General features: G+C 24.6%; 4 protein-coding genes across 4 annotated transcripts in view, besides 25 other annotated features; 1 reads left to right on the forward strand and 3 right to left on the reverse strand.

Moving 5' to 3' along the window:
* Positions 1 to 3,301, reverse strand: part of EDI_320480 (uncharacterized protein) — a gene marked incomplete at both ends in the record, with an annotated part of 7,132 nt that extends 3,831 nt beyond the window's left edge. Inside the window, 2 exons of the mRNA XM_001733510.1 lie at positions 1 to 3,132; positions 3,188 to 3,301. The exon at positions 1 to 3,132 is cut by the window's left edge and continues 3,831 nt beyond it. Of these exons, the coding sequence (XP_001733562.1) occupies positions 1 to 3,132; positions 3,188 to 3,301 (3,246 nt within the window). The remainder of the gene's footprint in view (positions 3,133 to 3,187) is intronic.
* Positions 1,847 to 1,881: a sequence feature (AT_rich).
* Positions 2,067 to 2,101: a sequence feature (AT_rich).
* Positions 3,302 to 3,310: 9 nt separating the features above from the next.
* Positions 3,311 to 3,406: a sequence feature (AT_rich).
* Positions 3,407 to 3,578: 172 nt separating this feature from the next.
* Positions 3,579 to 5,330, reverse strand: EDI_320690 (phosphoglucomutase-2, putative; the record flags this gene model as incomplete). The annotated part of the gene is made up of 1 exon (XM_001741738.1): positions 3,579 to 5,330. The coding sequence occupies one exon, from the start codon at positions 5,328 to 5,330 to the stop codon at positions 3,579 to 3,581; it is 1,752 nt and encodes a 583-aa protein (XP_001741790.1).
* Positions 5,331 to 5,483: 153 nt separating this feature from the next.
* Positions 5,484 to 5,512: a sequence feature (AT_rich).
* A 21-nt stretch (positions 5,513 to 5,533) lies between these two features.
* Positions 5,534 to 5,607: a microsatellite.
* Positions 5,608 to 5,676: a sequence feature (AT_rich).
* Positions 5,677 to 5,826: 150 nt separating this feature from the next.
* Positions 5,827 to 5,919: a sequence feature (AT_rich).
* Positions 5,920 to 5,982: 63 nt separating this feature from the next.
* Positions 5,983 to 6,021: a sequence feature (AT_rich).
* A 632-nt stretch (positions 6,022 to 6,653) lies between these two features.
* Positions 6,654 to 6,695: a sequence feature (AT_rich).
* A 58-nt stretch (positions 6,696 to 6,753) lies between these two features.
* EDI_320700 (Ran-specific GTPase-activating protein, putative) lies at positions 6,754 to 7,263 on the forward strand (the record flags this gene model as incomplete). Its single annotated transcript, XM_001741739.1, has 1 exon — positions 6,754 to 7,263. One exon carries the CDS (start codon positions 6,754 to 6,756, stop codon positions 7,261 to 7,263), a length of 510 nt encoding a protein of 169 aa, XP_001741791.1.
* Positions 7,263 to 7,314: a sequence feature (AT_rich).
* A 20-nt stretch (positions 7,315 to 7,334) lies between these two features.
* On the reverse strand, positions 7,335 to 8,391 carry EDI_320710 (uncharacterized protein; the record flags this gene model as incomplete). The annotated part of the gene is made up of 2 exons (XM_001741740.1): positions 7,335 to 8,140; positions 8,181 to 8,391. 2 exons carry the CDS (start codon positions 8,389 to 8,391, stop codon positions 7,335 to 7,337), a joined length of 1,017 nt encoding a protein of 338 aa, XP_001741792.1.
* Positions 7,724 to 7,855: a microsatellite.
* Positions 7,860 to 7,924: a microsatellite.
* A 28-nt stretch (positions 8,392 to 8,419) lies between the features above and the next one.
* Positions 8,420 to 8,614: a microsatellite.
* Positions 8,615 to 8,646: a sequence feature (AT_rich).
* A 20-nt stretch (positions 8,647 to 8,666) lies between these two features.
* Positions 8,667 to 8,902: a repeat region.
* Positions 8,903 to 8,906: 4 nt separating this feature from the next.
* Positions 8,907 to 8,947: a sequence feature (AT_rich).
* A 17-nt stretch (positions 8,948 to 8,964) lies between these two features.
* Positions 8,965 to 9,534: a repeat region.
* A 7-nt stretch (positions 9,535 to 9,541) lies between these two features.
* Positions 9,542 to 9,622: a sequence feature (AT_rich).
* A 69-nt stretch (positions 9,623 to 9,691) lies between these two features.
* Positions 9,692 to 9,858: a microsatellite.
* Positions 9,859 to 9,863: 5 nt separating this feature from the next.
* Positions 9,864 to 9,908: a sequence feature (AT_rich).
* A 7-nt stretch (positions 9,909 to 9,915) lies between these two features.
* Positions 9,916 to 10,036: a microsatellite.
* Positions 10,037 to 10,072: 36 nt separating this feature from the next.
* Positions 10,073 to 10,197: a microsatellite.
* Positions 10,134 to 10,309: a microsatellite.
* Positions 10,310 to 10,403: a microsatellite.
* Positions 10,395 to 10,581: a microsatellite.
* Between the last annotated feature and the right edge of the window lie 27 nt (positions 10,582 to 10,608).

A 10,608-nucleotide genomic window follows, 5' to 3' on the forward strand; every position in this document is an offset into this window, starting at 1 on the left:
TAATAATACAGATAATGCATATTTTGCTGTTTTTGTTGATCTTGATATAAATAATAACATATTTCTACAAAATATATTTGAGAATATATGACGTTGTGAAATAATTGAAGTGTATTGATTTAAACTACATTGAATTTGATTAATTTTTGTTGGTGTAACTACTGGAACACTAACTTCAACAAAATATGGAAATGATGATAAAATAGATAAGAAATCTATTCTTAATAATTCTGCTGCTTGTCTACCATTCATTGATTGTACAATTTCTTCTTTATTATTACTTTTAGGGAAGAATAAATTATTTGGAGCTACATATCTAAAATCATTATCTGCAGGTGAAAAATAAGTAGATGAGATTGGGTCATAAACACTAGCAATAATTGAAAGATATCTATCAATTGCTTCTAATATAACACATCTCCTATAAATTCTTAATAAATCTGTTAAAAACAATGCGAAATGAGAATTAGCAGTAAAGATAAAATTAAATAAATCATTATTTCCTTTTTCTGTTGCAATTCCAATAACTCTTCTCATAACACAACTATGAATATCAACAAATTTAAGAAGAGTTTTAGAAAATGTAGCATAATCATCAGAACTTGAAATATGACTTCTAAAAAATTTTAAACTACTAGGATTATTTAATAATCCTGATAAATCCATTTCAAGTGTTAATGATTTAACAATTAATTCATAGAAAAACCATGAATTTTTTAATATTGAAATTGTGTGTAATTTTTGTGATTCTTTAGAACTTTGAAAATCATATTCACTAATTTCAGTAAATAATTTTAATAATGATTGCATTAATGCTGAAAAAATAGGTTTACTTCCTTTATTTGGTTTTTCAAAATAATGGTCAACATAACTTACTAATATTTTTGGACGTTTTTGATTTGAAGTATCATCTTTCATTACACATTCTACAACACTAAGAACATATTTTAAAATATTTGTAGAATCTTTTACATTTTGAAATATATTAAACAATGATTGCATAATAAATGGAAAATGATGTATTAGTGTTTTTTTATCTGTTTTAATTTTCATTTCATCAAGTGTTTTTTCAATCATTCTTTCCATATCAATCATTGTTCTTCCATTATTATTACTTCCATCTCTTTCTTTAAATGATGCTTCATTAACAGCACCAAGGAAATTATGTAAAGTTTCATCTTGAACATTAACACTTGTCATAAATTTTAATCTAATTTTTAATCCTGGTTTAACTTTGTCAGTTGATTCAACCAATGGTTTATATGTTGATGTTAAATATCCTTCAAATGGTTGTCCACTAAAGATAGGAAGGAAATATTCTTTATCATCAATAAGTTTTCCTTTTTCAAGAAATGGAAGTGAAGCAAAAAATGTCTTTTTTTCTTTTTGTTCATTTTTATCTCCTTTATCATCTATTCCATTATTATCTAAAGAAACGTCTTGAATAACAAATAATAAATGATGTTGAGATGTTAATTTAGTTGGTAATTTAGCTTTAATTTCATCCATAAATGTATCATTTTTTCCACCACTTCCAACACATGTTTTTTGTGATTTTTTAAATGAATTTTCATTAGAAGTAGTACTATAAAATACTCCTAAATGATTATCTCTATGAAATTGATCATCGTCTTCTCTAATATATACTGTAATAACAAAATTACATTTTTTACGTTCTTTTGCAGGAACAACAAATTCAGTTGGATAAATATAAACATTGTTAACATAGTCTGTATAAAATCCTTCATCTTGAAGGCTAGTAAAATCTTCAATTTGTCTTAAAATTGTTGATTTGGAATTTCCTATTTTTAAATCAAATCCTGAAGGGTCTAATAACCGATATTTCTTTTTATCATTTTTTTTATCAAATAATTTAATATTCATTGACCACTCAATAATCATTTTTTTTAATTTTCCTGTTTTTTCAATTTCAAATAAAGAAATAACATCTTTAGGACATTCAATATCTTCTCTAAAAATTGGAAGATTATTTCCTTTTATTTTTCCATTGATAAGTTCATTAAAATCAACAAATCCAATTCCAAGATATTGTTTATTTAATTGTGTAAATATTTTATTTTGTTGTTTTATTTTTATTTTAGAATCTTTACTTCCTGCAATATATAAATCTCTTGCAGTTTGTTGATCACTTTCTGCAATTTTATATACCATTAATACACATTTTAGATGTGATTTTTCTGCTATATTTTGTTTAAGTCCAATGCAAAATTTATTTAAATCATTATTAAGTGCATCATCACATGATAATTCTCTAATAGAAGCTCGTTGTTCATTAGTATTAATATCAATATAAAAATTTTCAGTTAATTTTGCTTTATTTGGATCTGTTTCATCAGCACTATAAATTGAAAATACCCCAAATAATGGTTCTGTTGGCAAATTATCATTTGGCTCAATTAATCCTATTTTATTTACTTCTACAATAAATAATTGAATTTGTTTATCATATGTATTTGTTAGTTGAACATCATATCTGTCACATAATTCATTTGCTTCATCAACAGGTTTAAACGAATCATCTAAATTACCAAAAGTATTTGAATAAATTATTCTAGGATCTGGAATTGGTCCATCTTCTCTTAAATAATCTACATTTGGTTCATCTTTTTCTTTTGCTTCAATATGTTTCATTTCTTGCACTTTTGGTTTTGATAATATAAATTCAAATTTCTTTCTTTTTACTACTGTTGTTTTTGCAAATATTGTATCAATTGCTGCTCTATCTTCTGGTTTTTGGTCTGATCCAGGATAATCTCCTGTTGTAAATGGCTTAATTCTTCTTGGCTTTTCTTCTTTATCAACTTCAATATCACCTGCATCAAATACTAATGCACTTTGTGGAATAACTTCTTTTTCTGATAATAACCATAATTCATGTTGTTGTGTTGGTGTATTATTTTCATTACTTTTAGTCATTAATTCATCTCTTTTTTCATTAATATTACTATCTAATGTACCAAATTCTGTTTTTGGTACTTTGTCACTATGAAGTACAACTTCGAACATAAGGTCTTTAATTTCATCATCACTAAGAAATAATTTCTTTTCATGTTGTAAATAATTGCGTATTTGTTCTGTATCAAGTTTATTAAATCCTTCTGTGTCATATTGCTATGCTATGTTATTTTCTCTTTTTTTTGATGTACATATCAAAAACTAAACAAACAACAAAAACATTCCCTACTGTTGGTTGTTCTACTTCTCCGCTATTTGCTAATGACGAATGTTTTTTCATAACTTCAGTTTTTTCAGTCAATGGTTTTTTGCCTTTCCCTGACATAGATTTCCGTTATAATTATTTAGAGTTTTATATAAAGTTTTTCTTTTTTATTTTTAAGTTCTTTTTATTTTATTATAATTGTTATATATATTAAAATATTTTTTTCTGTTCTCTAAAAATAGTATTTTAGTATTTGAAATTATTCCTAAAAAAAGAAGAGTTAAAAAATTACTTCAGATTGAATCATCTCAAACACATATTTTCTATTTCTTTTCATTTTATGAAAAGAAATAAATAAAAAGAAAAACTTGAGATGATGAAAATAAATTGAATTAGTTCATTCAGCTTTTGGTGGGACTAAACCATTCTTTTCTGGTTCAAGAGAGGCTTGAAGAAGTTCATGAGAAAGGTCCATTAATTCAGCAATAACATCTTCTGGTTTGACACCTTTCTTACCTGGAAGTTCAATATAATATTTTAATTTTGGTTCAGTTCCTGATCCTCTTAAAGTTGCTTTACAACCATTTTCGAAAGTATAAGTAATCATTTGAGTAGAAGCACTAACTGGAAGTAATGGGTTTTTATCTGGTTGAGCAGTATCAATTCCAACAGTTAAATCTCTAATACTTTTAACAGCATATTTACCGAACTTCCAATAATATTGACCATTGTTTCTCATTTTATTAAAGATTTTTTCCATAAGTTTTGGATCATAACAGAAATAATATTTATTATTACTAGCAAAATATCCATATTTCTCATATACTTGATTTAATCTATCTTCTAAAGTAATTCCTTGTTCTGCATATTCAAGTGCCATAGCAGCAAAACAGACAGCAGCTCTAACACCATCTTTATCATATGACATATTTCCAATAACAAATCCAATAGCTTCTTCATATGCCATAAGTAATTTCTTATGTTGTGTATCAACTATTTCTTTAGCTTTATTTCCAATCCATTTGAATCCAGTTAATGTTTCATAAGTATCAAATCCTTCAACCTCTCCCATTTTACTAATAAATGATGATGAAACAGTACTTCTAACCATAAAAGCAGGTGTTTTATCACCACTAGCAATATATTTATTATAGGTCCAATCTGCAATTAAATTAGCCATTTCATTTCCAGTAAATTGTCTCCATCCATTTCCTGATTTAACAGCAACAGAAAGTCTATCTGCATCTGGATCATTAGCAATAATTACTGTAGCTCCATTTGCTTCTGCTACTTCAATAGAACATTTAAGAGCACCTTTACCTTCTTCTGGATTAGGGAATGGAACTGTTGGGAATTCTGGATCTGGTTCATTTTGAAGTGGAACAAGAATTGGTTGTGGAAGTTTAGCAGCTTTAAAAGCGTCTTGAACATATCTTGAACCAACACCATGCATAGCAGTATAAACATATTTAACTTTTGGTTGTTCTGGACAAACAAAGTGTGGAACAGTTAACATCATTTGCTTATAATATTCAGCAGAAACATCAGCAAGAGGATCAATAACTTTAGAAATATCAACATTACTTAAATCCCATGGCTCAAGATTAGAATGAATCTTGGATGCAATTTTAGCATCAATTGGCTCTACAATTTGACATCCATTTTCCCAATAAACTTTATATCCATTATCAGCTTTTGGATTATGTGATGCTGTTACCATAACACCACATGCAGTTTTAAGATATCCAACAGCAAAAGCAGTCCATGGAGTTGGACAAAGAGTTGAAAAAAGATATGTCTTAAATCCTTTTGAAAGAAATACTTTTGCTGTGATAGCAGCAAATTCTTTTGAATGATACCTTCCATCATATCCAATTACAACACCTTTTTCATGTGCATTTTGAACAAGCTCTTCTACAGCTAATGAAAGTCCTTGTGATGCTTGTTGTACAATAAGATTATTCATACAATTAAATCCAGCACACATTTTTCCTCTTAAACCTGCTGTACCAAATTCAATTCTTTTACAAAATCTTTTCTTTAATTCTTCTTCATTTTTTGAAGCAACAAGGTCTTCAATTTCTTTTCTAGTTTCTGGTGTTTTATCCCATTTTAACCAAAGTGCAGCTTGTTCATATAAATCAACCATTTTTTTCTTAATATGATTATTCAGTGCAATTAACTTTATATTTCCTTAAATTGTTGTGGTGGAAGATTGAAGATGTCAGTAGATTCTAAAAGAATATTTAGAAGTCAAGTCGAATTAAAGAAGAATTATTCTTTTTTCTATTTCTTTTCTTTCTTTTTATTTATTTTAAATAGAATAATATTGTATTTTCCAGAACAAATTACTTCCTTTTCTTTTTTACTCCTTTTTCTTTCAAACTTTTTTCTTTTATATATTTATCTATTGTTTTCTATTCTCTAAATAAAAACTAAAATAAATCATTATCAAACTATAATTAAACTATATTTTATTATTTATTTCTTTATTACTGTACTAATTCTTTCACTCTCAAAGTCATACTTACAAAAATTTCATTATCCTATTCATCATAATAAAAATTTTTAATCAACTGAATGAGTATCTACATAAATATCTTTTATTTTAATACTTTACTGCAATTATTTGAACTTGTTACTTCTTTTATTATTAAGAACTATTATACTATTAATATGATTAATATTAAAATAATCAAATTTAGAAAAAATTTCTTAACTATAACTTAAAAAATTATCATTAAACAATAGTACTTACTTAGTTCTTTTAATGTGGCACTAATTTTCTTTTGATTACTTTCTTTATTTATAATAAGTCTATTATTTTTAAAATTATATATCATTCGGAACAACGTGAGATTTGTTGAAGGGATACCTAGAAATATTCAGAGAAGTCACACAATAACTTATTTAGTATGTTATCTCTTTGAAGGTTTTAAATTTCTTACTTACATGTTAACAAGTTTAATAGAATATATGAAAATAAATTTGTGCTATAAAAAGGAAAGAGACAAAGTCTATGTGTTATTATTTAATTATTCATTTTTCAAAAATTATAGTTATGCTTTAATATTTCTTTGGGTTATCTAAATCATTTTACAACATTCTTTTCACAAAGTTAGTAAATTTTTTTAACTTTTTCATTATAATAATGTCTTTCCCTTTTTATTTGAAAAAGTGTAACTGAAAATAATTAAAACACTTTCTTATTTAAAAAAAGATGTGTTAAAATAAAAACTTCTTCTTAAAAAAAATAAATTTCTTAATCCTTTGAGAAGTAGTCAATAGTTATGATAGCTATTTTTAATAAAGTATTCTTTCAATTAATACTATATTACAACTGAACAACCAAAGCCGTTCATTTTATTCTACTTCCTTTGTTGATAATCTTCATTAAGTTAATTCTTTAAATAGTGAATGTTTTGACCATAAATATTATCTTTGTCAAAGGTATTTTTTCATTGGTTATTTCTAAAAATTTTAATTAAAAGAAAATTATTTTTAAGTTTATTAAGGGCCCTAAAAGGGTTTTCTATTTAATTTGAATCAAGAAATTAAAAACCAATATAATCATGTCTGCTACTGAAGCCGATAATAAAACAATCACACCAAATAATACTACAACTTTAGATGATCCAGAAGCTGAAGCTGATATCCATTTTGAACCAGTAGTTCAGTTAAAGGAAATTCCTCAACCAAAATCTGAAGAAGAAACAAAATTTGAAGCACGAGCCCTTTGTATGAGATATGATGCTGAAGCAAAAGAATGGAAAGAAAGAGGAAGAGGTGATATTAAAATTCTTCGACATCCAAAAACTCAATACAGTCGTGTTATTCTTATCAGAGATCAAATCCTCAAACTTGCATGTGATCATTTTTGTCATCCTAAAGTTGTTTTGAAAGATGTCCCAAGTAATGACAAATGCATTATGTATGCTGTTGGAAAAGATTTTGCTCAAGAAACACCTTGCCAAATGCTTTTTACTTTCAGATTTAATACTGCTGAAATTTGTAAACAATTCAAAGAAGCTTTCCAAGCTGCTCAAAAAGAAATGGAAGAGGTCTTTAACAAAAAGGATTGAATTTAATTGATTTTTATTTAATTACTTTTATTTAATATATAAATAATAAAAGAAGATATAAAGAGAATTAATTATTGATAGTAAGAAGGGTCAGTCTTATTAAATAAGACAGCATGCAAATAGAAAGAAGGCCAAAAATGAAGTTCTTCAAGAGTAGCTTCTAAGTTATTTATTTCTTTGTGAGAACGACCATCTACAAAAACAAATCCATCAAAGCCAAATCCTTGAACAAAGTTATAAACAGTAAAGAGTTGATCATCTTTGACAAACACTGCTTTTTTAATTTCACCATTTGGTAATCGAACGCCGATTTGGATTCTTCTTTTCTTTAATACATCGTCTTTTAGTTTTAATGAAAGTTTGTGTTCATCATTCTTGTATTGAGCAAAAGCACGAGATTGTTGATTTTCACGTGCTTTTATTTTTTTTAATTCTTCAGTCATTTTAATTGCAATCTCTCTTTCTCTTCTTTTCTCAACTTTTATTCGTTTTTCTTCTTCTTTTTCTTTATTTTGTTCTCTTTCTAATTGTTCTTTGCGTTTTTTCTTTTCTTCATCCACTTGTATCTTTCTGATTCTTACTATTTTCTTTTGTCTTTCTTCCTCTTCTTCTATCTTTTTTTTCTCTTCTTCTATCTTTTTTTTCTCTTCTTCTATCTTCTCTTGTATATTCTCATCAAATCCTCTTTCTGTTGTTTCTCCACATACCATCCTCTTGATTGTTGTTTGAATCTTTTGGTTGTGTTGAAGTATTTCTGAAATGTACATCTCAATGATTCTCTTAACATTTTCTTTGTAAACTTCATCTTCTTTCAAAACATGCTGTAATCCTCCTTTGTTCATGATAAACAATGATGGTGTTGTGATGGGGTGGTTGTCTATTCATCAGTACTTCATTGTAACAGAATACTAACAAACATAACAACTTGAAGAGTGCTAACTCCTCACTATTCTTCTCCATAACTATTGATACACATACACTCAGATATTCTCTCATTTGACATGTAAAGTTATTAACAAAGTCATCGTCTGTTGGTTTACTGACAACAAGTAGAAGAAGTAACTTATTGTTGGTTGTCACCATCTGAATTGCACTGGTTAATGATGCATTAAACCATACGTTATTCATTAAATGAAATTAATGAGATAAAAGATAGAAAAATGAAGAACAAAACAAACAACAAAAAGAAAGAATGAATACAAGAATTGAAAGTTTTAATAAAAACACAACAAGAAAATTGGAAAAAGTCAAAATACCAACTGAATCAAAGAGCAAACAAAGAATAAGAAGATGTAAATAAAAAGAAGATATATCAAATCGAAAACAAAAAGAAAATGAATAAAAACAAAGAATTTAAATTAAAAGAAATAATTATAATTAATTGTCATTACTGATTATTTTTCATTTGATTTTATGATTATTATGAATTGATTATTTTAGTATTTTCATTTTATTCTATTTCTCTTTTAGATTTCATTTCTAATATATGAGAATTAGAATGTTCTTCTTCTAATGTGTTGTCAGTGTTGAATGTGTAGAACATTAAGTCTTTCATGTTTTTAATAATGATTGTTCGTAGTATTTTGTTGAAGTCAATTTGTAATTTTAGTGTCTTTAATTTTCTTACTGTTTCTTTATGGGGCAAAATATTTTGAATAAATAAAATAATAGTTTTTATTATTTTGTTCTTAAAAAAAAGATAAAGTAGTTAATTAAGTATTAATAGAACTTGTGTCTATTGTTCCTGGTTCAGGGGAGACTAATCCCTTCCCTCAGTCTTCTTCATGTAGTTCCACTACATATGTTTGGTTGTGATCGAAACAGTGCTCCATGACGTCCATCATGTTTTTAATTACAAGGTTTTTGATTTCTTTAGTGATGTCAATTTCGATTTTTAATTGTTTAATTAATTTAATACTTTCCGCATTTATTAGCCCATTAATCCAAATTACTACTGGAATTATTTTGACATCCTTTAATTTCTCTATTTTCATTAGCCTATTTTTCAATTCCTTATACATATTTCTTTTCTTCAAATAGCCTCCATTAATATTATGATCTGCCACAATATTCATATCAAATATTAGACCTGTTTTATTCTTTTTATTTAGTACATATATATCTGGTCTTTTATGATATAGTCCATCATTTTTTGGCATTATTTGTTTGTTCCATATCATAGTGATGTCATTGTATTGGAACACTGTTTCATATGGGGATTTCTTGTATTGTTTATTTCCTGTGTATTTTCTTATTATCCCATATGATGATTTTGTTCTTAAAAAAATAAAAAATAAAAATTAAATTAAATATTCATTTTATATTCATTTATATTTGTCTATATTTTATATTATTTTATGGTAAATTGTTATGAAATATAAATGATTCAGAAAATGATATTTGATTCAATGTAATTATACATTTTTATTATTATGTTATTATTATGTTATTTATGTATTTTATTATTATATATTTATATATTTTATTATTATATATTTTATTATTATATTATATATATCATCATATTATCTCTTTATTATTATATTTATCATGTTTTATTTGTTTTATATTCTTATTATTTATATTTTATTTTATATATGAATATATTTCTATTTATATATAATTTATTATATATGAATATATTTCTTTATCTTATTTTCATTTTTATTATATTTTTATATTTTATATCAATTTTCTTTTTATATTTATTATTATTTTATTTATATTATATTGATTTTATTTATCTTTTCATTTATATATTTTATTTATTATTATATCATTTCTTTTCTCTTATTATTTCTTTATCATTTATTATTATTTATTTAATTTTTATATCTTCTATCTATATTATATGAAATTATTATTTATTATTTATTATATATTACATATTATATATTAATCATATAATATTTATATTTGATTATATATTATATTTTTCTTCTTTTCTCTTCTTTTTTATATTATTTCTTTTTTATTTGAATATATTTGTTTTTGTATTCTTGTATTTATTTTATTTCTTATTTTTTGTGTTTATTTTATTCTTATTTATCATATTTATTATTTATATTATGTTATATTTGATTTTATTAATTATATTAATTAGTATTTTATTAATATAAATATTATGTTTATTATTTTATTATTTATTTATTTTTATTATTTATTTTATCTTTTCTTATTATTCTTTTATTAATTTATGTTTATTATATTTTATTTTTTTATTTCTTTTTCTATGTATGTTTTTATTATTTTTATTTATTATATATATTTCTTTTATTCTTATTCTGTTATTATTTATATTTTTTATTTATTTTATTTATTCGATTGTTTAATAAAAAATATATT

This window comes from Entamoeba dispar, genomic scaffold (assembly GCF_000209125.1).
Source record: "Entamoeba dispar SAW760 scf_1105229464019 genomic scaffold, whole genome shotgun sequence".
In the NCBI taxonomy this organism is placed as follows: Eukaryota; Evosea; order Mastigamoebida; family Endamoebidae; genus Entamoeba; species Entamoeba dispar.